This window comes from Artemia sp. Qi Xiang Cuo, chromosome 7 (genome assembly GCF_049724085.1).
Source record: "Artemia sp. Qi Xiang Cuo chromosome 7, ASM4972408v1, whole genome shotgun sequence".
NCBI lineage: Eukaryota > Metazoa > Arthropoda > Branchiopoda > Anostraca > Artemiidae > Artemia > Artemia sp. Qi Xiang Cuo.
The window spans coordinates 78,297,212-78,320,632 of record NC_142800.1 but is presented as its reverse complement, the minus strand read 5'-3'; the positions used below and the strand labels follow the sequence as shown (position 1 = coordinate 78,320,632).

General features: G+C 35.8%; 2 protein-coding genes across 2 annotated transcripts in view; one reads left to right on the top strand and one right to left on the bottom strand.

The window, feature by feature from the left end:
- Positions 1-23,421, bottom strand: part of Atg2 (Autophagy-related 2) — a 167,777-nt gene that overhangs the window by 5,777 nt on the left and 138,579 nt on the right. Inside the window, exons 16-19 of the mRNA XM_089092600.1 lie at positions 14,676-14,950; positions 13,255-13,407; positions 10,372-10,648; positions 7,656-7,808 (exon numbers count right to left, since the gene is read on the bottom strand). Coding sequence (XP_088948726.1) covers positions 7,656-7,808; positions 10,372-10,648; positions 13,255-13,407; positions 14,676-14,950 — 858 coding nt within the window. The remainder of the gene's footprint in view (positions 1-7,655; positions 7,809-10,371; positions 10,649-13,254; positions 13,408-14,675; positions 14,951-23,421) is intronic.
- Positions 18,632-23,021, top strand: LOC148950721 (uncharacterized). The gene is made up of 2 exons (XM_089092601.1): positions 18,632-18,945; positions 21,445-23,021. The coding sequence occupies exons 1-2, from the start codon at positions 18,660-18,662 to the stop codon at positions 22,917-22,919; spliced, it is 1,761 nt and encodes a 586-aa protein (XP_088948727.1). The 5' UTR covers positions 18,632-18,659; the 3' UTR covers positions 22,920-23,021.

Genomic DNA, 23,421 nt, shown 5'->3' with positions numbered 1-23,421 from the left:
TCTCCGCGCATTGAGTGATATTAAAGAGAAGCTGAAACTGGGGTACGCCAAAATTGTCCCCAACAGGGGAAGATATAACAGAAAAGCATTGGCTAAATTGTACTCGAGTTTTTGTGACCATGCAGTTTTGTTCCCTGCTGGCCTTCACATCCTGTTTCGGCCAGATGATATTAGAAATTGGGTTCAGATTCCGTGTAGATAGTTAAAGTTTTAATTGTATGTACATCTCATATTAATCCTATTAACCATTACTAGATAATTCTGCGATCCGTCTATTTTCAATTTAATTTTCAGACCAATTCGCAATCTTTAGGAGAACAAAAAATATACTTTGTGTGATATCCTCCCACTTATCCTGGTAGCCACAGCGCATTGAGTGTAATAGTTATTTTTTGTGTTGTTGTTAAATGTATCTTTGTGTTTTTTTTTTGTTTTTTTATTTATTTTTTTTTTCTCTTTTCTTGTGTTACTCCACTTCATTTTCTGTATAGTGGGTCAAAAATAAATCATTATTATGTATTATATATATATATATATATATATATATATATATATATATATATATATATATATATATATATATATATATATATATATATATATATATATATATATATATTATATATATATATATATCAAACAAACACAACTTAAAAACAATAGGGAAATTTTTTTCAAGACAGTGCAATTTAAATCGGTGAATATTTCGGCCCTATGTCCAAGGGCCGTCTTCAGCACAACACCAAAGAAAAAATATATATAAAAACAAACTTACATTAAAATACGAAGTTCAAAACTAAAAATGCTTTTTTAAAAAAACGCTTTTAAAAAACCTTTAAAACAGCCCCAGTATCCTCACTTCAACGAAGTTCAACCAGGACTGACAAATAAAATGATGAGAGAGGATGAATTCATTCAAACGAAATAAAATGAAATTATTAACTGCAAGTTTTCAAAGCTAATCTTGCTTTTTTAGCAGCCAGTCTCAAAGGCCTTTTTGTAACGGGTTCAATACTATTGTCAATTGGTTTAATAAAATATTTTGTTAGATCATTTTTAATTAGATTTGAGTATAAGGAATTCAGTGAAAACTCTCCTAAGTCCCTATTTAAGGATATATTTTTATTTATTTTGAGCCTAATTTCGATGGATTCCTGGACCACCTGTTTTATTCCCAAATCACTACTAATGAGAGAAGATTTTTCAAAAAGTATTGTGTGGCTGGGATTATCAAATATATGGCTAGCTAAAGCAAAATCAAAGGTGTTATTAGAACTATTAGCAATTAACGCTTTGTCTATGTCTTCTTTGTGTTGGTTTATCCGTTTTTCAAGATTATGATGAGTTCTGCCAACGTAGTAATTGCCACAATCGCATGGTATTTGATAAACCCCTCTTTGGCGAGTAACTGGGGTTTTATCTTTACCGGAGTTTAAGAAATTTGTGATTTAAAAATTATTGGTGAAAACTAAATACAGATTGTTTTTTGTGCAAATCCTTTGATTCCTTTGAATCCTTTGAATCCTTTGATTCTTTGAATCCTTTGAAAATCCTTGGGATTTAGCGACTTAACAAGTATAGAGACTCAGACAGAAATATTTAATTACCTTAGATGATTGTATTCTTTGTGCACAGCAGCGATATGGCCAAAATCTAGCAGCGTTGCCAGAGCTTGATTGTTGCGCTGTGGAAACTGCGCCCGAATTTTATAGTGCCGTGTTGCCACCTACTGTACTGTCCAAAAATAAGCCAAAATTCAAAAGTAGTTTCTGGAACAGAATACTAATAACATATATTAGGGAGTAAGCAGAAGAGGGGAGGGTTCCTGCCGCAAGCGCCGTATGTACCTGCCGGTATTTAGTTACCCTTAACTTGCGGGGAATTGGTGAGCGGGTCCCGACACTTCTCTTGTTCCTAGTATTGTGTGATTCAGTAGACTTTGGCTGTTTTCGAGTGAAGACACTGGCTGGTTTATGAGTGAATACACCCCAGAAACTCTTAATATTTCGTTCATTATGGGCGAAAAAAGTGATACAGGTCACGGTGGAAAGATTATTATCAAACCTGTGCTGAACTACATTTCACGCTCGATGAGAACGGGGGAAAAAGCGGAAATGATTATTGCAAAAGCCGTGAGCTTCTTCTCGTTTGATGATATTATTGACGCAAAGACTTTACTCCACCAGGATTTAAAAATCGAAACTCGCCTAATCAGGTATAGCAAGAAGGAGGAAGAAAATGTTAGACATTTGCAAATGGTTCGCTCAAACGGCTAATCGTGACAAAAGTCTAATTCCAACGTTTGTCATATTGTCGCCTTGCTCCGTTCCTGCAGTGGATGAAAGCATATCTGCTACGGCTATTTGTCACCTAACCAAAATTAAGCAAAAAGTTGATGGACTTTATCACATAGCACAAAATAAGCCGATCTCGTGGGTGCCTAGCAAACCAACCGACGAGCCTAATCAAAGACCTAGCTATGCCGTTGTTCTTAAGAACATAATGTCCCAGTGGTGACGATATAAATGAGCTTCGCAAATAAAAAAAAATGACTGGAAATTAGTTGTAAAATCGAAGAAAATAGCAGATGCAGTTGTCGCTTCATTGAAGAATAACAGTCAGGGTGTTACGGCATCTGTCCGCTCATCGAGCCATATTGGTGTCCTGAAACGAGTTCCGGAGGACTTTGATGAACAGTCACTCAAACCGCTCATTCCAAATGCCGTAAAAATACTGCAATGTGGTACCTCACGTGTCTTCAAAGTACATTTCGAATCTCGAACCGAGCTCGAGTTTTTTCTTCTTCATTCTGTGAAAATACACTACGAGAAACAACCAGCACAGCATTTTGTATTTTTGCCGAAACAGTGTTATAAGTGTCATTTAGTTGGTCATCTTGCAGCCGAATGCACAAATCAACCAGTGTTCGAAGTGTGGATCAACTGATCACACTTCCGATCGCCTAAACAAGTGCAATCAGCCAGCCTTCTGCACGAGCTGCAACTCAAGTGGACACATATTCTATAGACTACGCTGTCCTACAACAAGTCTACCAAGTCTGATATGAAATCTGGTGTTTCTTGAATTTCATGAACCTTTTGTTTTGGAATATAAACGGCAACTGTGCTGACCGATCTTTAATAATAGCTGAAATGCTGAAAACCAGCCATATTGTAAGTATTCAAGAGCACTTTGCCCTCCCATTGTCTTAGAATCAGTTAGACATTTTTCAGTCTCATTTGATGTGTGCTGTTCCTGCTGAGCGCAAGCAGGCCCTTGGTCGACCCTCTGGCGGACTTGTAACTTATGTTCGGAGAGATACTGAGTCAAAGATTTTATTCTCAACGCAAAATATCCTTGCAGTTTAAGTAGGTGGTAATTTAGTAGTATTTAACGTGTATCTGCCGACAGATTACCGGGATGACCATTCGGATTTGCTTTTTGCCAGAAGTATCGCTAAACTATCAGAGTGCCTTCTCCTAGCTAAGCGTAGGAAACTCCCTAGAGATATTTTAGGTGATTTTAATTGCTCATTGAGTGCTAATGTCAACGGGATTGATACTAATGAATCTAGTGTTCGGGAAAATATGATTTACGGTTTACTTGATGACTCGTTTATCGTGTCAGGCAAAACACAAAATTTCACAAGCATACATAGCACAGGTTCCACATCTGATCTTGACCATTTGATTTGTTCAAAACAGCTTTCTTCCTCTCAAGTGCGCGTTTTTGATATTCCCTTTTCTTCGGACCACTTCCCAATAGAATTGAAAATAGCACCTCTCTCTTCAAGCACTCGCCAAACTAGTCAAAAAGTAAGATCGCTGAAATGGGTAGAGCTTACGGATTGGAACAAAAAGGAAACCTTCCATTACAATCACGTATGTGATAGCATTATATAAAAAAAAAAGTTCCATACAATCTGCTAATACAATCCACTCCTAGCCGCGAAAAGGAATCGCGAATTCAGATTAAAACGTACACTGCTCAGTTGTCACATGCATTTCGTCTAGCTGAGGAAGCGGTAGTGCCAAAACGAAAAATAAAAATAGGAACACAACTAAAGGGGTAGTCAGAAAATGCGGCTTTAGTTGATGCGTGTGATAAGGTTAAATTGTGGCTCTCTATATGAAAAAATTATTGATGTTCACGAAACAGAATAGTGATTGGAACCAATCTTTACACCAAACGTAAATTTACCAAAGAACTAGCTAATCGTCGCGCAGAAATTATTAGTAAGTCATCAAAAATTGCTTCGCAAAAACCCAATAATATCTGGAGGTCCATGCAAGATAAAAAACCAGCCACTGATGCATCGTCAGAGTCATGGAAAGCACACTATGAGCAAGAGTTTTCACCCCCGTGCCCAGAAAAAAGCACAAAATTCAAATATTATCTCAATAACCAACTATCACATGCAAGTCCCACCGATCGTGTTGTATCAGTTTCTGACATTTAGAACGCCCTCCTCCATCTTAAAAAAAGAGATCACAAGATATTGACAAAATTTCTGCAGTCCACCTACAAAACCCGTCGTTTCTGCTTATTGAACATTTAACCCTCTTATTCCAGATGATTTTTGCACAACATATTCTTCCTAGTACGTTCTGCGTTGGAAGTCTTACACCGGTACCAAAAAAGGGAAAGCCTCCCGGGGAATGCACATAATTTCGACCAATAACAGTGTCTACCACTTTTTGCAAGATATTCGAACTTCTGATTATTGAGGAAATTAATATGAGATGCTTCACACTACCTTTGCAGTTCGGTTTCCAGCCTGGCCTTGGAGGTGGACATGCTTTAATTGCGGTAGTTTCAGTACTATTGGATGCCGAAAATTCTGGCGGATCTGTCGCTCTTGGCATACATGATATTCGACGATCTTTTGACTCATTAATATACTAACAGATTGAACTTGAAATGGCAAAGCGCGGCGTCCAATATGACACACTATTACCCCTGAGAGATATGTATGAAAACCTCGAGGCCGAAATCGAGATCAAGTATGAGAAGGAAACAGATTCTGTTAGAATCCCAGTAAAGAAGGGTGCTCGTCAAGGCGCGTCTACTTCTGCTCCAGCTTTCAATAATAGCGTGATTCCTGCACAAGAAAATTTTCTAACATCTTGCATTTCTAAAAGTACAGATCTTTCCCTAGTTTGCTTTGCTGATGACTTATTAAACATTGCCCGTGAACTTGGAAGAATTGAAGAAAATTTTAAAATTTTTGAAAGAGAGTATGCAGCTATTGGTCTTGAATTCAACACTTCGATGTCGAAAGTGCTATTGTTCATCTGGTCTGAAACGCTGAAGTCCGAATCCATCACGCTCGGAAACACTAACATAGCACCAGCTGACCATATTACATATTCAGGGTTACCCGTTGGCCAGATACTAAAGCACACAAGAGCACTACTCATTAAACATCTCGAGAAACGAACAAGCTTTGCATATAGCAAAATCGTAGCAAAGAAATTCAGCTTTAACCGAATGATCCTAGCGCGGCTCTACAACGCACTGGTCCTCCCTCACTTTTTGTACCTTAGCCCCTTCTGGCGAACTTTCCCGCAAACTATGAAGCACAGATGACGGTCGATATTCTTTAAATACGAAAAATACCTACTAAGGTTTCCACCCTGGACACGCAACACTTACCTGGTCAGAAAATACAAAACAGCTGATCCCACGCTTACAATAGAAAAACAAATACAACAGATTAACAGGAAAATCATTAGTCACCAGTGGCATGCGATTCTCCAACAATAGTTCATGCTATGCACTGTCATTAGTAGAAGTTATTGCTGTTATGTAGTTGGTACATTTACCTTTATTCAAGTGTATTTTTCTTTCTTTTGTCTTTGCTGTACTCTGTTTTTGTTGTTGTTGTCTGTATGATGGGTTACAAATAAATAATAATAATAATAATATATATATATATATATATATATATATATATATATATATATATATATATATATATATATATATATATATATATATATATATATATATATATATATATATATATATATTAATGAATAATATATTAATGGCGTTTATATATATGGCGTTTAGCCATATATATTAATAAATTAGGAAACATAAGGAACTCAATTTTTTTTGTGAAAACGACCTCCATATGAAGTTTTGGTGGCAGCCGGCGTTAAATTCGAAAGATGAAACGCAGTGGAAAAATTAGCAAAGACCGAGGTAGATACGTATGGCAACTTTAGAAGTTATAACTTTCATTTGAAGGTGCAGTTGTCTTTGGGAATTAATATAGTTCATGTTTGAATTTTTAAGGAAGAAAAGCATTGTTAAATTTAACTAAATAGTTTTTCTTATTTATTTTCATGGCTCAACATGGCAACACTAACGAAGATATAATATCTTCCTAGAAACTTAATACTTTTGAAACAACCAACAGAAAAATCTTAGAAAATTGCAGTTTTCAAGTATGAATAGACTTAACACAGATCCAGAAGGCAAAAATGTTTTTGATTTAATGTCCTTTGTACTCAAACGGAGTGATAAGTGTGAGCCACCCCAATATTTCAGGTATAACGGGGGGGGGGGGGCATTAATTCAGAATAGCCTTGTTTTCCCATTAAAAATCTCAGATATACAAGTCTTAATTTCATTATTGATCACATTCAATTTAAACAACTAATAAGACAATAGACATGGGCGATTTGACATATTTCATAGCAGAGAAGACACAGCTTTTTACGGGTTGGAAAATATCTGCTACTTAAGCAGAGGCACGTAGGAACATGGGAATGCGAAAGGTCTTTGGATCTATGGTTCCTCCTCAACAACCTAACATTTTTTACAATTTTACCAATAGTGTCTCAAGTTCACGCAATTCGCCTAATTTTGGGTTTCTTCGAAGTCCTGCTCCCTTGAACAAGTCTCTTATTACGTGGTTGAATTTGAAGTTTGATTCAAGGGTTAACAGTTTTGGCTAGGCTTCTTAAGTGAAAGACCTAAGTAATGCGTGCTATTTCAGCAATTTAAGACAAAATGAACAAAGCCATTTCGCCTGAAACTTTAAAGCGAACTTTAGTGTTTTAGACTGGGTGAACCACATGAGAACGGTGTTACACAAGTCAATGCCGACTTTAATGCTCTGTAAAGCGCAAAATATGTAACTGAAATTTTCGCGTTTTAGCTGAAATCTAATTTCCAAAATTCATGTGTTTTTCCAAAAACACAATTAATAGAACTTTCTCATCCTAAAATTATAAAAATGAACAAAAAGAATCTACCAAGAGAAGTTTTATTCTGACTCAGATAATAGTAGCCATCATTTATCTTTATTACTCAAATCCCCTCTTTCATTCTAAGCTGTTCTGAGCTTCACATCTGTTCTAAAACTTTAGGAACACATCAAAAATTTTTTTATATTTATTTTTGTTACATTTTTACGAGTCAGACAAACGTTACGAAGGGGGTTCAAACCCCCTACCGCCCCCCGCCTGGATACCCCTCTTTTCTGTTAACAAGAACAAAGATATCCTTTGACCTGAGAACAAGATGCTCTTATACAGCTCTTTAAGGAAGGTGACTTCTAATGCCAATTACTAGAGTGTGCTCACTGATGCATCTCGCATTGGGACTTTTTTTTAAGGAGAGGCTCTATATAAAAAAAATACCTCTTTGACTGAAAAATAGGCAGTTGACATTCCCTCTCTTAGATCAGCAGGATGTTTTGCACGGTTACTTTTTCTCTTCCCTGATTTGCGTGAGCGGCCATGTCGAACGGATGGACCAGGCGACAGAACATCAAAGGTCATCTCAGCAGCAGACTAGAATACAATAACCATCAATGGTACGGTATAAAACAATCTAACACCGTTAGAAATAAGCAGAAGATGTGACTCAGAATAGATACCCACAGGTTATAGCCTAGGGAGAACGAACCATCCAGGGATGTGGGATATTGATAAAGATCTTAACCAATTGTCCACTATTTGATTTTCATAAACCTTTCTCTAATTATCTTTCTCTATCTCACCTTTCTTTATTAGTATTGCACCCTTTCTTTCTACTGTTTTTAATTATTTATTGCATATAAGAAAATCTGCAAATACCATGAACAGACCTACAAAGTATAACCAAGAATAATAATTTCATAACTAGGTTTCATCTGGAACAGCCACGTAGGCCTACTTAGGATTGTGTTCCAAGGGCGGGGGGCTTTTCCAAATAATTCACTTATTTTTGGCTTTTTTTTATTGGATTTTACCCCCCACCACCACTCCCACAAAAAAATCAAATACTCTCTCGCTCTTCCTCAATCGCTCAATTTCTCCAATCTTTACTTGTCATCAACATGGTTTGTCAAATTTTGAACGTTTCTTCAATTCAACAGCTGATTGAAAAGACAAAAAAAAAAAAAAAAAAAAAAAATTACGCGAATATTGTTAAGAAATAAGGGATCCCTGTTGTTACTAATTAGATTCATTGGTATTATAGTTAATATGCAATCAGAATAGGTCGAATCATTTTAAGACAGTTATGCATTTAATAGAAATCAAACGAATGCCTTTATTCAAACGAAGAAGGTGGGGGGTTAAAAGATCCCTCCACCTCTCATATCTACACATCGTTGAAATATAATTTCCTTTTTTCTATCAGTGATGCACTCAGAAAGTTTAAGCTATGAAGCAAACTGAGACTTAACGTTAAGAGGGGACTTTATCGTCCCTGCTGGAAGAGGAATGACAATCACTTTTTCGCGTCTTTCTTGGGCTTCTTTAAAGAGGCTTAAAATTTGAAGCGTAAAAAATTTTTTTTGTGTAAAAGTAGACTAAAAGAGTTAAAATAAGCGTTGAAAATAAGGAAAGTTTTTAGACTAGTTTTTTTTATGTTATTTTTTAGAAAATATTAGACTAGAGTTACATTTGATATGCTCAAACTTTACGTAATAGCTTGATGTAACGACAAGGGCATAGGCCATCTTCTGAGTATGGCTACTCCCTCTCGGACATGTGGACAAAGTCCCGTGTGTCCGAGAGAGGCCTTTTAGAAAGGAGACATGTATTATTATATATTACGTATATATACCGTTTTGTATAGTTCTTTCACCACTCTGTTATTAAAATAATAAAAGAGCGGTGAATCTCCCCCCCATTAGTTTTTTAACTTATTTAGCCAATTAATTTTTTCACAGTTTAGAATAAAACCCCTAGTGTCGAACTTAAAAAAGAAGAAAAAAATTAATGAGATACTTTGCCATAATTCTTTTAGCATAAAACTGAAATTTTTGAGAGAATTTACATTTATTAATTACCATAGTTTTGTTTAGTCTTCTGGAAACATCTAGAAACTCAATCTTTGTTCATATAGAGATATAGAACAATCCAATTTTTCATATCTTATCTTATCATTAAAATTAATTTGTAAGTAAGGATAATATTCATCATTTCCCAAAGAGCCACAGCTAAAGTATTTTTCTTCCATGACATATAGAAAAAAGAAAGTATTTACAACCACGAAAGGAAAAAACCTACCAAGTTTCGATAAGATTCGTGAAAATGTCTGTCTTGGCCTTATTGACCTTATATAGAATGATCCCAACTTTAGTCTTTATACCAATTCTTTAATTACCAAAAAGAGTTTCAGATTCTTGGAGTAACTCACCGAAATAAAAAGTCTGAATACCTTTAGACGACCAGTGTTATGACTCGATAAAAGAATGTACCTGTTACCGACTTGTTATCTTCTCACCAGGACTATCTTATAGACATACTACCTACCACACAGGCATGTAGGCCCTACACATGGCTTTTTCTAGGGGGGAGGGGGTCCCAAATAATACAAAAGCATTAGGGAAGGGGCAATAACAAATATTTGACCGTTGAATAAGAGACGCCTGTAAATTCAAGGAAATTGTAGGATTTCGGGAGAGGAGGACAGGCCTCAGATACCCTCCCACTCCATGTACAAACCCTGCTGCATACAAGAACGGGTTTTCTTGCGGAACGCAATGATTTCAGCAGTTTAGAAACTTCTGGCACCCCGGCAGGGTGCAGGAAGGTGGTTCCCTAAAGTCATCTATCTTAGACAAAATTAGATCTTATTAATTTTCAAAATCTCCAGTGTCGGGATTATTTTAGGCAATGGATATTTCTTGAATCTTAAGAGAGTATACGTGAAACTATCTTTAACTACAGTCACAACCAAGTTATTAGGTGCAAACTGTTATCTTATCTATTTATTAAAAATAAAATAAAAAAAGACTGTACAACTTTTTTCTTCATTTTAAACTGTGTAACCAACTTTTGCTCCTTTTTAGCGGGTACTCCCAGTTTCATCGTTAAGCATCAGATCAACTAAAAGGAATGAAATAAAAACGGAATGTCGTACCTGAATTACATGGACAAAGCGGGAGGTCAGCTCCAGGACAGCCAAGACAGCAGAAGTACCAAAGGCAGACGCACCTCGCTGAATTCCCCTCACAAGCCGACCGTCTTTTCTATACTGTTCTAGGGGCATCATAAAAAGGTCTCTGAAACCTTGTCCAAGCTGAACAATAGAGTGCATTGGTCCAACTCCACCAAGAATAGCAGGTAATTGCCATTTCTTTATATCTTGTAGCCATTCATTTAAAGCGTAAACCACCACTCGATCGGGCCCCAAAAGCCTGTATTAAAGGTCAACGTTTAATTTTGGGTGCACAACCCGGAGTTTTAAAATTGTTTTTACACTATGGAATTAAAGAGTTCTTCTAATTTGGAGAAAAGGACTCGATATTGACTACCCTTACCGACAGCCCTAACCTCATTCACTGTGACTATTTAAAAAAAAATAGAGAAGAGAAGAAAAGAAAAGAAAAACTGAAAAAATCACTATAATATCATGGTTAAAAGACTAGCATCAACACATCTTGCCAATAATCCCAACGGCGGATTCAGAAATTCTCAAAAGAGGGGGGTAACCACTCACAATTTTTTTTTCCAGCGGTGGTAATGGTTGCAAAAAGGTTTTTTCTTTGCCAAAAAAATGTCAAATATTTTTGTCGTCAAGAGGGAGAGGAGGGGGACCTCTAACCAGCCCTATTTTTTTCCTTGAGTCAAAGCTAACAAAGCGTTAATAGAAAACCGAGAGAAAGATTTGCCAATTTTCTAAGTAATTTCCAACTCGTATTATCTTTATTGTGCCCTAAGAAATTCGGAAAAGATCACAGCTGAACTTGGTTGGTAAATTTCAGAGACTTATATTATTAAAGTGTTCTGGACGATCTAGTCCAAACAACTTGATTTTAGATATTAAAAACGTTAGAAAGATTAAGCCGTTAGTTTAAAAAGATTAAACGATTAAATCAGGATGAAGAGTTGATGTTTGGCAACAAGAAAATTACCCGGGAGAAGTTTCACTAACCTCCTCCCCTTCTTTATCATATTGTAAGGCTGGTGCATGCGCTTAAGACACAAAAAGTAAAATAGCCAAGTCATATTGTGTTTCTCCGCAGTAGAAAAAAGGCTTGGAAGAGTTGGAAGATGAATTCTGAACCAAAATTAGGCTACTAGAAACCACTGTAATGACAACGATCAAGCCCAGCTCCATGGTCTAAGTGGAAAGCTAACGTGTTCCAGAAGAAATGTCAAACCTAGTATTAGAAAGTGTTTCAACTCCACTACCTAGGGCTACAGTCAAATGTTAAGTGTTAAATGTTAAAAATGTTAAAAGTTAAAAATGTTAAAAAAAGTTAAAAAAGTTAAAAAATGTTAAAAATGTTAAAAGTTAAATGTTAAAGGAAGAACTTTTATATCAGCAGCGAAGGTTCCATAGGTAAGCTCAGATCCTTAGCATACCCGGGTAGCTTACCCGGGTAAGCATAGCCAACTGGTGGACACTCTGAAACAAAGCTCAGACCCTCTGAACTCCCACCCGCCCCTTAAACTATAAAACCTTTGGTAGTCCTCGGGGAACACTACTATTGACTATTTTTTCAAGTTCAATAAAAGCCTAGCTGACTGTTTTTCCGTCCGTTCAATACCATAACACCATAACACCATTAAACACCATAAATGTTTTTACATTTATGGTGACCACTCTACTAAAGGAGTCAATCAGATTTCACATATTTCTTAGTTTAACTATAAGTTTTTCCATAACCGTCTTTGCAGGCCGAGGGACCGTTGTACTAATGTATTTGAACTAACCATAAATGATAATTTCTTTGTTTATTGTCAATATTTTATTGTCTTTTCTTCGAGAACTAACCGATTAGAACTCTGTAAACACTCTTTTAAGGAAGACTTGTTCCATCTACAAACAAGGATAAGCCTCCGTAAGTTCAGTACATTCTGCTTGAATTTATAATAGTTATTTTATTATAGTTTTATTATTAAAGAAGCCAATGAGGTTTCCTATATTTCATACTTCTACTATGAGTTTTTTTTTATAACCATATTTACAGGCCAAAAGACCGTTTTACCAGCAAGTATAAACTTATTATAAAAGGTAATTTTTTGTTTTTCGTCAAGGCTTTACTGTCTTCTTTTCCCGAGATACTAACCGATTGGAACTTTATGCAAATGTATCTCGATTAAGTTTGCTGTGGAAAAATATGGTTCAATCCCATTTTATAGTGTTATAGTAAAAGAACGGTAAGACGGTATGCCCAAATTTAACAGTTGAAGGATGAATGACAACCAATAACCGTGCTTTTCGTTCATCCATCTTGAGCCAGACATAAAGTGAGACCTCGACAAACAGAGTGGGAAAATGTTATAAGAATGGACTTAGAGGAAACTTAACTTCCTAGGAATTAGCAAAACAAACAGAGTAATGCGGAGAAGCAGCGGCGAAGCCGTATTGGCCTAAGGTAGCTTAATGCTCCAATAGGCTTTAGTAATAGTAGTAGCAGTTTTATCCTAGGTGTCAGCACTTGTAAAATCAGTATTAGAATAGTCCTATCAGAATTACGTACAATCTAGCTCGTTAAATTTGATTTGTGTTTCGTACTGACTTGACTTAAATTCTGACCCTTTAAGGGTGGCAAGTTCAGGCAAGATGCCAGCAAAAGGGCTTCTGCTAAATCCTCGACAACACTTTTACCAGTCTGATTAAAGTAGACATTGAGGGGAATTTCTTCACCTTGCTTAGTCCCCTCTTTTTTCCAAGGACTAACCGGTCACAGTTTCTTTTTTCAACGTTTTACCTTCGTTTTAAAAGAAGTATTAAAATAGTCATTACAGATATATTTACAACATAGACATAATAATACAAAAGCTAGAACATTACCCGTGGCGACAATTTAGTCGTTTTAATTTGATTTCTGCTCCATTAAGGGTAGCAAGCCCAGACAAGATGCCAGCAAGAGGTCCTCTGCTGAATTCCAGACGCTTTCCTTCGTAGTCAATCCTTATACTAACTTCATTAGTAAATGAGAAACTCCTTAAAGACAAAAAACTTTATTAGATATAGGTATCAGAGAGGCGATTTCGCAAAAAGCGGGATGGAAAGAGTCTCAAGCTTCGGCCTTACATAAACCCTCTTTTCTTATTGTTTTTTATTCACAAGTTTTATTTTTCTAACTAAGAAAATTCTTTTTTTAATTAAAAATTTTTTTCAAAATTCAAACCTAGCATAATTATAACTAAAAAACTAAGAAAATTATTAATTATGTTTTTAGACAGGAAAAACAAGCTAATAGAATAGATCTATTTTGATGGAAACCCTTCCTTCGTCCCCTTCTTCAGAATAATTTTGCAGCTTCTAACAAAAACAAATAGATGCACTTGAAAATCCAGACTAGACGGTGATTTCTTACCTTGTAATTTCAGGTTTTCCCTATAAAAATACACGTAGTTATTTGCTAGAAGACGAAATAGCTACATCACCTTAGACCTTAGGTCCTCCTTTGCTACCAGGGGCACTCAGGAAGAGCCACCAGTCATACCTCATACCTGCTGCTGCCGAGACGCCTTCCCACTGGGGTCTCACTATCGTGTTGATGTGAATCAGGTCCCCCTTTTAGATTGGCATTCCTGCTTTTCCGGTCCCTTCTTACCACTACTCCAGTACTGTAACTGGTGAGTCTATTTTCTGCCACACAGATAGCTTTCCCTAAGCAGCATCAAACATGGTTAATAGCTACTTGGCGAGTTAATAGTTGTGAATACCTAGTAAGACGCTAGCAAGATTCAACTACGCGATATGTTAATGTTTGTGACTCAAATCAGAAAATTGTTTTCAGGGGGGGGGGGCAAACCCCTAACCCGCGCCCTGATATTTCATTCTAGCCTTGAATTTCAGGAACAAAATTAATTGAATTTGTGTTTCAGACGTGAGGATGATTGCTTTATTTCAGCAAACGACACGTACTTATTATTCGTATTGGAAAGATTAAAGCGGGTACCCGACATCAATGAGACCGTGTTTCCTCTAAACCGCCGAAGCGTATTCAACGGTTTTAAGAAAGAGTCAATATTTCTAAACTGCATAAGCGGGATTTGTCTTTGATCTTAGCCCCTATCCCCTCCCCACAAAATTAAGGACATCTAGAAATTTTACGTTTGGCTATTATGTTTAAAAACACACCTGAACATTGGAGATTGGTGCAGAAAAATAATTATTGTGAAGTAACAAATCTGATTCTCTCATGCCTATTTTTCTTTTAATACGATATTTTCTATTTTATTCAAGAAAACACCGGAACTTACTTGAAAAACATTTTATTAGAACCTTGAAGTTCTGGCACAGAATTAATTGAGCTGCTTGAATCGGATCTATTCTGCGGGTAAACAGTTGCTTGTTCCTCACATGGTTCTGCTTCACAACTTTCTCTACAGTTATTCATACCACTAAAGAAGTCAGCCAAAAAGAAGAGAGCATCTTGATCAATATGAAGTCGAAGAGGTAATAGAGACGCTTTAAGGCAGTGTTCAACACTTGAGAGGCCAACTTCTGGCCGTACTTGAAGCAACTTAACACACAGCTAGAATAGAACAATGAATAAAGTCAGAAAATTATGACAATATTTAAAACAGAAGTGGTTCCTGCAATAGTTGCAACTTAAACGAGTAAACAACCGCCTATTGTGACTGAAAAATAAAAACAGCTTTTTAAAGAAACTATCTACTGACAAATATTTCCCAGCTGAGACTCATCTTTTTTTTATTGTTATTATTATTGTTTAATGTGTATAAGAAATACACCATTGAAATCCAGAGATTGTCGCAGATCTTTGACTGGAAGCTTACAGCCGACAACATGAAAAACAACGAAAATCATATTTTTCCATGGCTAGCTATGATGTTTTAACCTTTTTCTTCGCCAGAGATAATTGTATTGAGCCAATGGTCGTGGGATATTGGAAGGGGGTTCATTTAAACCGAACTTTAAACATCTCATTTTTAGGCACCGATATAAACCCCGCAACAACAAAGGGTCGTTTTCTACCATTTCGTGCCTCATAATATTAATTTCGGCAAAAAAACGGCCCGAAAGATAAAAAAAAGGCAAATTCTGAGATGTCCAATCAGACTATTACGGTCTAAAACCCTTAGCTGAAGTTTCACAATCCCATTTTGAAAGTCAAGAAAATTGCATTTAGAATTCTCCATTTTTCCTGATTTTTAATTATATGAGATAGTATACCAATCTGACCAATCCGAACAATTCTACTTCATTTTTACTGTCTTGGTACTTTTACGGGGTGTTTAGCAGAAACACTGGAGGCAGGACCGTATCTAGGATTTTTGTTCTTTTTTTTCGGGGGGAGGGAGAACAAAAAAAGCTTTAAAAAACGCATTAAAAGTTTTTTTATACGCATTTTTATTACATAACCGGAAAAAAAATTTGGGGGGTGGGATGGCCCTCCTGGATATGGCCTTGAGGGGAGTATGAAACGATTTAATGCGTTAAGGCTGGATTTCTAACAAATAGCTTACAGATTGACTCATTGAAAAAAAAATTCCTTGATTAAATCCACGTGATCAAAGTAGGTTACAGCCTAATTCCGGCGTTTCAGAACCCTTGCATAATAGTTGAAGTATCTATTAGCTATGTATTCTCAACATAAATAATTATCAAAATTAGTATTATTTTTTTCATCGAGCATTGCTGCATACAAAACTTCAAATACCGTATCACAAAATTCGTCAGTTATCTGGGTAAAAACTTTGAGTACAACTTTTAACTTAGAAACTTATTTTTTTCATAATGCTCATCGCCTGTATCTGTTTTTTCACCTTTAAAACAGTTTAAATTGGCAACTTTTATATTGATTGTTTTTTTTTTTTGCTCTTTTGGATTCATTAAAAGCCTTCCTTATATTAAAAACAGGTTTTTAATAACAATTATAAAGAAAATACATTTTTGGCTTTGGCTTCGTGGTTTAAAAAAATTCGGTCACCCCACAAATGATGACCAAAAATATGCACAAATATAACAAATGTAACATTTGGAATATTTTAACACTTTTTTCAAAGGTTTGAAGAAAAGCAAAAAGGCTAAATACCCCTAACCATGCTTGAAAGTTATTTTAAAAGAAAACTCTTTGGAGATTTCCATGGATATGACCATAGCAGAAGCTTGGAGCCTGGGTGGGGATCTTAAATCTGGTAATTTTTGTGAGCATTTGGAAATCAAAGCTTAAACTCAATAACTGATACTAAGTCTCCTAACATTTTGCTTGGATCAAAAGTGACGAACTACGAAGAAAATCTCAACATCTTCCTCGAGCTACTTCAGTCTGCATATTATTTCATTTAGTTACATTTAAAACGGATGAGCTTTTCGTTTTTTTTACCGAAGAAAATAGCTGGCACTTCATTTTTCTTCATGCCGAATAAACCATTAATTGTTTTTGTTTCATTGTAATTGAAGTGTTATCATGTGAAGTGTTCATCATGTATTTTTCAATTTGATAAATTTACTCGTTTTAGATGCATTTATAATTTAGCTGATATTAGGTATTTATGAGTTTATAATTTGGAATGAATCCCCAAAAGAAAAAATGAATAATATCGAAAAGAGCTGCCAAAAGCAATAAAAAAAAAGCAGCAACTCAGCCTTAGCCTACATGACATTTATTCTGTAAAGAAGCCAAAAAAATTGATTTTTTTTTAAAGCAGGGAAGCCAGAGGGGGGGGGTATCCAGAGGGGGGGTATAGGGAGTTATTATATTTAAGTGATAGTACCTTGATTTTTTTTTTTTTAAGCAGGGATGCCAAAAAGCTGAAAAGTTTAAAAAAATTAACAAGATTTTCGTGAGTTATACTTGATACAGCACTTGTATAGTTTTATCATCCAAAGGGAAAGGGACACATGCATCCAACCCATTTTTTTCTTATTGATGAAACATTAAAAGGCCAGGTCATAATAACAGCTTACATTTAAAAGGTCAGGTTACATTAAAAGGCCAGGTCATAATAACAGCTTTCAATTTGGGAGGTTCAAGGAGGAGTCTTTGACAGTCTTATGACCTCAGGGTACTAGATGTTGCAATGTTTTTACGTATCTACAGTGGTTTAAAAAAATTCGGTCACCCCACAAATGATGACCAAAAATATGCACAAATATAACAAATGTAACATTTGGAATATTATAACACTTTTTTCAAAGGTTTGAAGAAAAGCAAAAAGGCTAAATACCCTTAACCATGCTTGAAAGTTATTTTAAAAGGAAACTCTTTGTAGATTTCCATGGATATGACCATAGCAGAAGCTTGGAGCCTGGGCGGGGATCTTAAATCTGGTAATTTTTGTGAGCATTTGGAAATCAAAGCTTAAACTCAATAACTGATACTAAGTCTCCTAACATGTTGCTTGGATCAAAAGTGACGAACTACGAAGAAAATCTCAACATCTTCCTCGAGCTACTTCAGTCTGTATATTATTTCATTTAACATGGAATACGAAGTTTTTCGTATTCCATGTTATGGAACCTAAAATGATCAGAAACTATAAAGTTAGGAAGAAAAAACCACCCCTCACTACTCACAAAGAATGGTAAAAATAATTGAGAAATTACCTATAAACATGACACTGGAAGACGATGGCACAGTAGATTAAATACAGAAGTTTTACAAAAGTTAATTATTTTCCTATACAATTCATGGTGGTCGAAAGGTGTCATCCCCCCTCCCCTCATCGTGATCAGCACTATTTTATTTACTATATATATGAATTGATTTTTACTTGCACATGAGGAATTTTTTTTAGTCAGGTTTGTTCAGAAACCAAAATATTACAGTCCTTATTAACACCATATGTATAGAATGACGGGGCTAGATGGTTTGAAACGCGCCGACATTTTTTTTTTTTTTTTTTTTTTAGAAACTAGACAGGCCACTTTGAGTTTGGCCAAGGATTACCAAGCAGGTAAATCATACCCTGGCTCTGATTTTTTTTTTTTTTATTATTAGTCCAGCAGCTTTAAGGTAACGATTTCTATCATTTCTCGAATTTGATTTCTGACTGATATGTCTGCAACAAATATGAAAAGTTTGGAAATATATCCGTTGTAGTTGCATAAACAGACCTCATTTTAATAACATTTACGTGTCTCAGATCCTAGATACACATTTAGGGAAATTAGCTAAACAAACAAATTGCTAATGTTTTAAGAGCTAAGATTAGCAGTAAAATTAAAAAAGCTATCCAGCGATAACAAACTCGCAGATTACTTACGGCTTGGAAAGCATGAAGTCTAAATTGTTGTTTTATCTGACATTCTATTTCCTTTATACAATTTCATCAGCACATGTTTTTGACATTTGGGACGAGCCGGACACAGGAGTAGCAAAATCGGAGTCGGAAAACGACATTTCAGTCATTACTTATGAAGTACCAGACCATTTCGAAGACCACACTGTTTCAGTCAACGCCACGGAATCACCAAAAGAAAATGGAAACATCCAAGAACCAGCCAAAACAAAAATTTCAGCTGTCCCACCACTTTTGCAACTAGCAAGCCTGTTCATGTCAGGTAAGATGTATATTCTTTTATTTAATAGAATTTCTAGATATTTTTATAAATAGGCTTTTCTCTTTTCAAAATTCTTTCTGGAAAGAGAGGGAACTAATAAATTGAAATGAAATTTTTAGGCTTATATCTACCCAACTTTATGTGAGAAGACTTTAAGGTTAAAACAAGGAAGGGGTCATTCCCTAGCTTTCCTTAATTTAGAGGACTGTATCTGAACTCAGCGCATAATCTGGGTGTTGAGAGAGTGACAGATTACCTCTTATTGTGATAAAAATCGAGTATAATACTTAATAAAATAAATTAATGTTTATTATGTTTATTATATTATGTTTAAATGCACAAAGATAGAAGGGATAGAGTTCATCCCCTATTAACAAGATCTTTCCAAAGATCTTTCCCCATCCAGGCACAAACATAGGATTTCACTTTTTTTTAGTATACAATAAGATATTTCGATCATTTGTTTACCTGCACAAAGATGCAACGACTAAGAGTTTGAGATCAAGATCTTTCCAAAGATCATCCACAAATATACATATGATAATTTCTTTTTATCTAGAGGGGAAGTATTTTGGGGAATTGGTAGTATCTGGGAAAAAAATCGCATGCTAATCAGTGGTCGGCGTTGCGCATGTACCGATTTCCTGATTCACTGCCTTCGGCTGGGAGTGCAAAGCGTGGTAGGGGGCAAATCATCCGACGCTTCCTGTGTTTTCCCCCAATATATTTCCAGGGCCCATTTAGAGCTGGGTCGACTCTGGCTGAGCTTACACAGTCACACCATTGACCCCCGTTCCAAACCCAATAACCAACGACAACAGGACTCGGAGGAGGTCAGAGAATCATTTACGACAGGAGGGTAAAAGTGGTCAACCGAATTAAGATGAGGAATGCGGATAATTTACCCCCGAAACTTACTTCATTTGCAGGATTACATTCAGACTAAGCATGCACTATGGGTGATAAGGGTGTGACAACTCCTTTTTTGTAGTGGACTTATTTGTGTGTAAAATAGAAGATGATATTTACATACTTTTTTACATTAGGGTGGAAGAGATGAGAACATCCTGGCCTTCCAAAACCCAATCCCCCTCCCACCCATCTGAAAAATGTTCACAGCTTTGCATAAAAAAGTGGAAGAGGGGGAGGCCGAACGACATAAACTTGTTGGATCACCAGCACCCCTTTCACAGTGACACAGGGTGCAATTAAAGGATTATATTTTGTCCATAAATTTTACTTATTTTCAAAAATGATCCAGTCAAAAGTTATGAACATAAAAACAGCAAAAGATCACACTGGATTTCCACCGTATAAACAATAAAGAGGATAATGCAATGAAGAAATCTAAGTTGGAAACTAAGTCCTAGCTGAACTAAGCTTTGTAACGATGTTAGGACCATTTTACTGAAGGATTTATTTTAATTTTCTTGTTTTTATCGTAAGTTGAATTTTGTACCAAAATATTCAATTGCTTTTCTCCTACAATTCACCGTCTTTAAAAATTGTCTTATTGCACTACCCTCTTTATTGTTTAGTTAAGAGAAGGTAAAAGTAAAATCAAGGCTTATTATGAGCCTTAATGTGTCAAGACCGGAGGTAAATTTTAAATAACTTTTCAATACAACATTTTATAAACTCATTTAAAACAAAATTACTAGATTTTTATATACTAAGATCTGAAGATACAAAACATTTTTAGGAATTGATTGCAATTTCGCAATTTTAAAGGCACCTTTTGAGTTGACAACTTACGATTATTTGCAATTTTGCAGTTTTAAAGGCACACCAATGGCCCCTGAAGGTGGCGCCGGCACCTCGTATCATACTTTTTTAAGCTTCTCGATACTAATAAATGTCCGTAAAAAAGGAAGAAGAAAAACACTCATCGCTCGATAATTGCTTTTTTAGATACTTCACATATAGCCTTCTTCAACGCGAAACTTATGCAACCCAGATTTATATTTATCATGCTTAGTATTTATTATTTTTGATAGGCGCAAATACACTTTAATTTTCATGTTGAATCCAAATATAGAAGGCTGCCATATAAAAAAAGGAAAGTTACCCCTGCATACCCCCATAATATAATTGGTCAGTGTCAACAGCCATTCCTCAATCTTTAACTGAAAATAATGGTGTGACGTTACACAAAGGGTGGGTAAAGCTAGTATTAAATAATATGTAATTATGGTCAACAGGAAATTAGTGCTCACAGCCGAATATATATTACACTTGTTTTTCTCTTTAATGTCGGTCACCAGACAGGCTGTGGTGCTAGTAATAATGTAAATCACAGCTATTATTACTATTCTGTAATCCATGGTACAACCTGTTCTAAAAATTTGTGACAAAGATTTCGAACACTGTCAGCCTGAACTTGATTTAAAAACTATTGGACTCTTGCCCATGCCTTAATATAATTTTTTCCTTTATTTTTCAAAGAAAAAATATCCTCAGGCTGAAATGACAATCATTTAAAACATATTTTCTTTTCAGCATTGGGGCCAAACAGGCCAACACACAATCAGGCACCTGACAACGATGTGATTTTCTGCCCATGTAGACCAACATCCTCCAAAAATTCAACAAAGAGCTGCTCCTGTAAAGTAAAGCCTAAACCGCATCATATGGGAAACCCTAATGTCTACATTGTAATGGAACCAAGTGACACATCCCCTTCTATAGATTCAGCTATGCGTTCCATGTACGAAGATTTTCAAGATGTAAGAGAATCAAACATGCTGCCACCCAGTGAGAAAGCGCGATATTTCAAAACGATGATGAAGGCACTCAAAAATATGAAAAAGCTAGTTATCAAGCAAGTTAAAGAAGTATTTAACTTTGAGCGAAAGCTAAAGCAAGAATTTGAGCAAGCTGTTTGTTCACAGACCATTCCAATAACAATTGACAATAAATTTTGTCGCCGTGGTAAATGGGAGTTTCAAGTTGGGTGGGCCGTAAATTACACAGGTGAATGGCTAAGACCAGAGAGGTACAATATAGAACGTCTTAGAGTTTTTGGAGATTTATGGAAGTTACAAAAATCAGGCGGTCATTTCCTATCCGTTCGTCTTCCAGCATGCACAGACTGTAGCAGACAAAAAACTAATGATATAGCTGATTCATTTATGGAGCTATTAAATGTCATGGATAGCGTTGATAAGGGACTTCAAATTACAGTAGATTATGGAAATGATAAAGCCTTTTCTTTAAAATTCTTAGGAAGGCTTCTACAAAGAATAGCTAGACATCCACGAATCCATAGCATCGTGCTTGAATCTGGCCGCTCTTTGCATTTGAATGACAACCTCTCAGAGAATGTCTGTACGGCACCAAATGAAAATCTATATTTTGCTAGAAGTCTTTTAAAAACTGTCTCGAAGTTAAAAGCTCTTGGAGTTCACCTTGTCTCTGCTTCCTTTATAGGCCAACACAAGGATTCAGAAACAGAGCCAAAAGAGGGTCTAAATACGAATCCCGACGATGATCCAATTGCCCTGACACCTCCCAAAGACTTCGACTTCTACCTTTTAAGTTCGTCTAACACTGAAACCAAGGAATCAACAACAACACGCAATAGCACCGAAAGACGTTTACCGACAGTTGATCTTGATGCCCTTCAATTTTCGGAAAGTGAGCTTGAATTATATTCCCATTTCTTTGATATAGCCTCACTGAGTCCTAGTTGTCTAAGGTATATAACTAATGAGAACACAGGATCTCTAGACTTTATAACCTTGAAAAATATGGCAGATCCAGAAATTGTCCGAAATATTAACGAGTTTATCAAAAGACCGGTCATCTTGCATTCAGAAGATACATATTATAATTCTATCGGCACTGTTAGTGGCGTTGTTGTTGATATGCCATACGCCAGTGAGGGATTTCAGCTTGAAAGAGTCTCAGAGATCAAAGAATGGTTTGTTGATCAGAGTATTCAAACGGACGATATTCTGCTTGTCAAAAAATGATTTATGCCAGGATAGAGTGTCTGCGCCAAGTTAAGCTTAAGTTTCATTTCTATGATTAAATTTCTAAATGGTGTTGTTAAGCAATAAAGCTATATACTTTTACCAGAGTCTTATCAGTTAAAAATGGGAAATAAAAAGAAGTTAGAAGAAGCGGGTATATTTTACATTAGGGGAGACAAATAAAAATATAGGGGAAAGCAGTTGGTTGTGAGTAAAGCCGAAACTTATGCTATTTGAGATACAAATCAGGAAAGTAACAACAGTTTTCTAGTGGTCGACGATACAAATATAAAAGTAATACTGCTGCGCTTGTCTTAACATTGAGTATTTCACATGTAATAAACAATTGCAAATTGAAAAATTTTATATGAAGTCAAATTAAAAACCAACTGTGAATGACGATTTATAACCATACCAAAAGATAAAAGAAACAACAATTATTGCGTGCATGAGAGGATCTGGCTATTTAGTATCATTAAAGATAAGAAAGGTAAGAAAAGGA

Excerpts from the sequence above, each read along its gene's own strand:
- LOC148950721 (XM_089092601.1), top strand. The coding sequence starts at position 18,660 with ATGAAGTCTAAATTGTTGTTTTATCTGACATTCTATTTCCTTTATACA. Across the intron at positions 18,946-21,444 it reads AGCAAGCCTGTTCATGTCAG|CATTGGGGCCAAACAGGCCA; the intron begins GTAAGATGTATA and ends TTTTCTTTTCAG.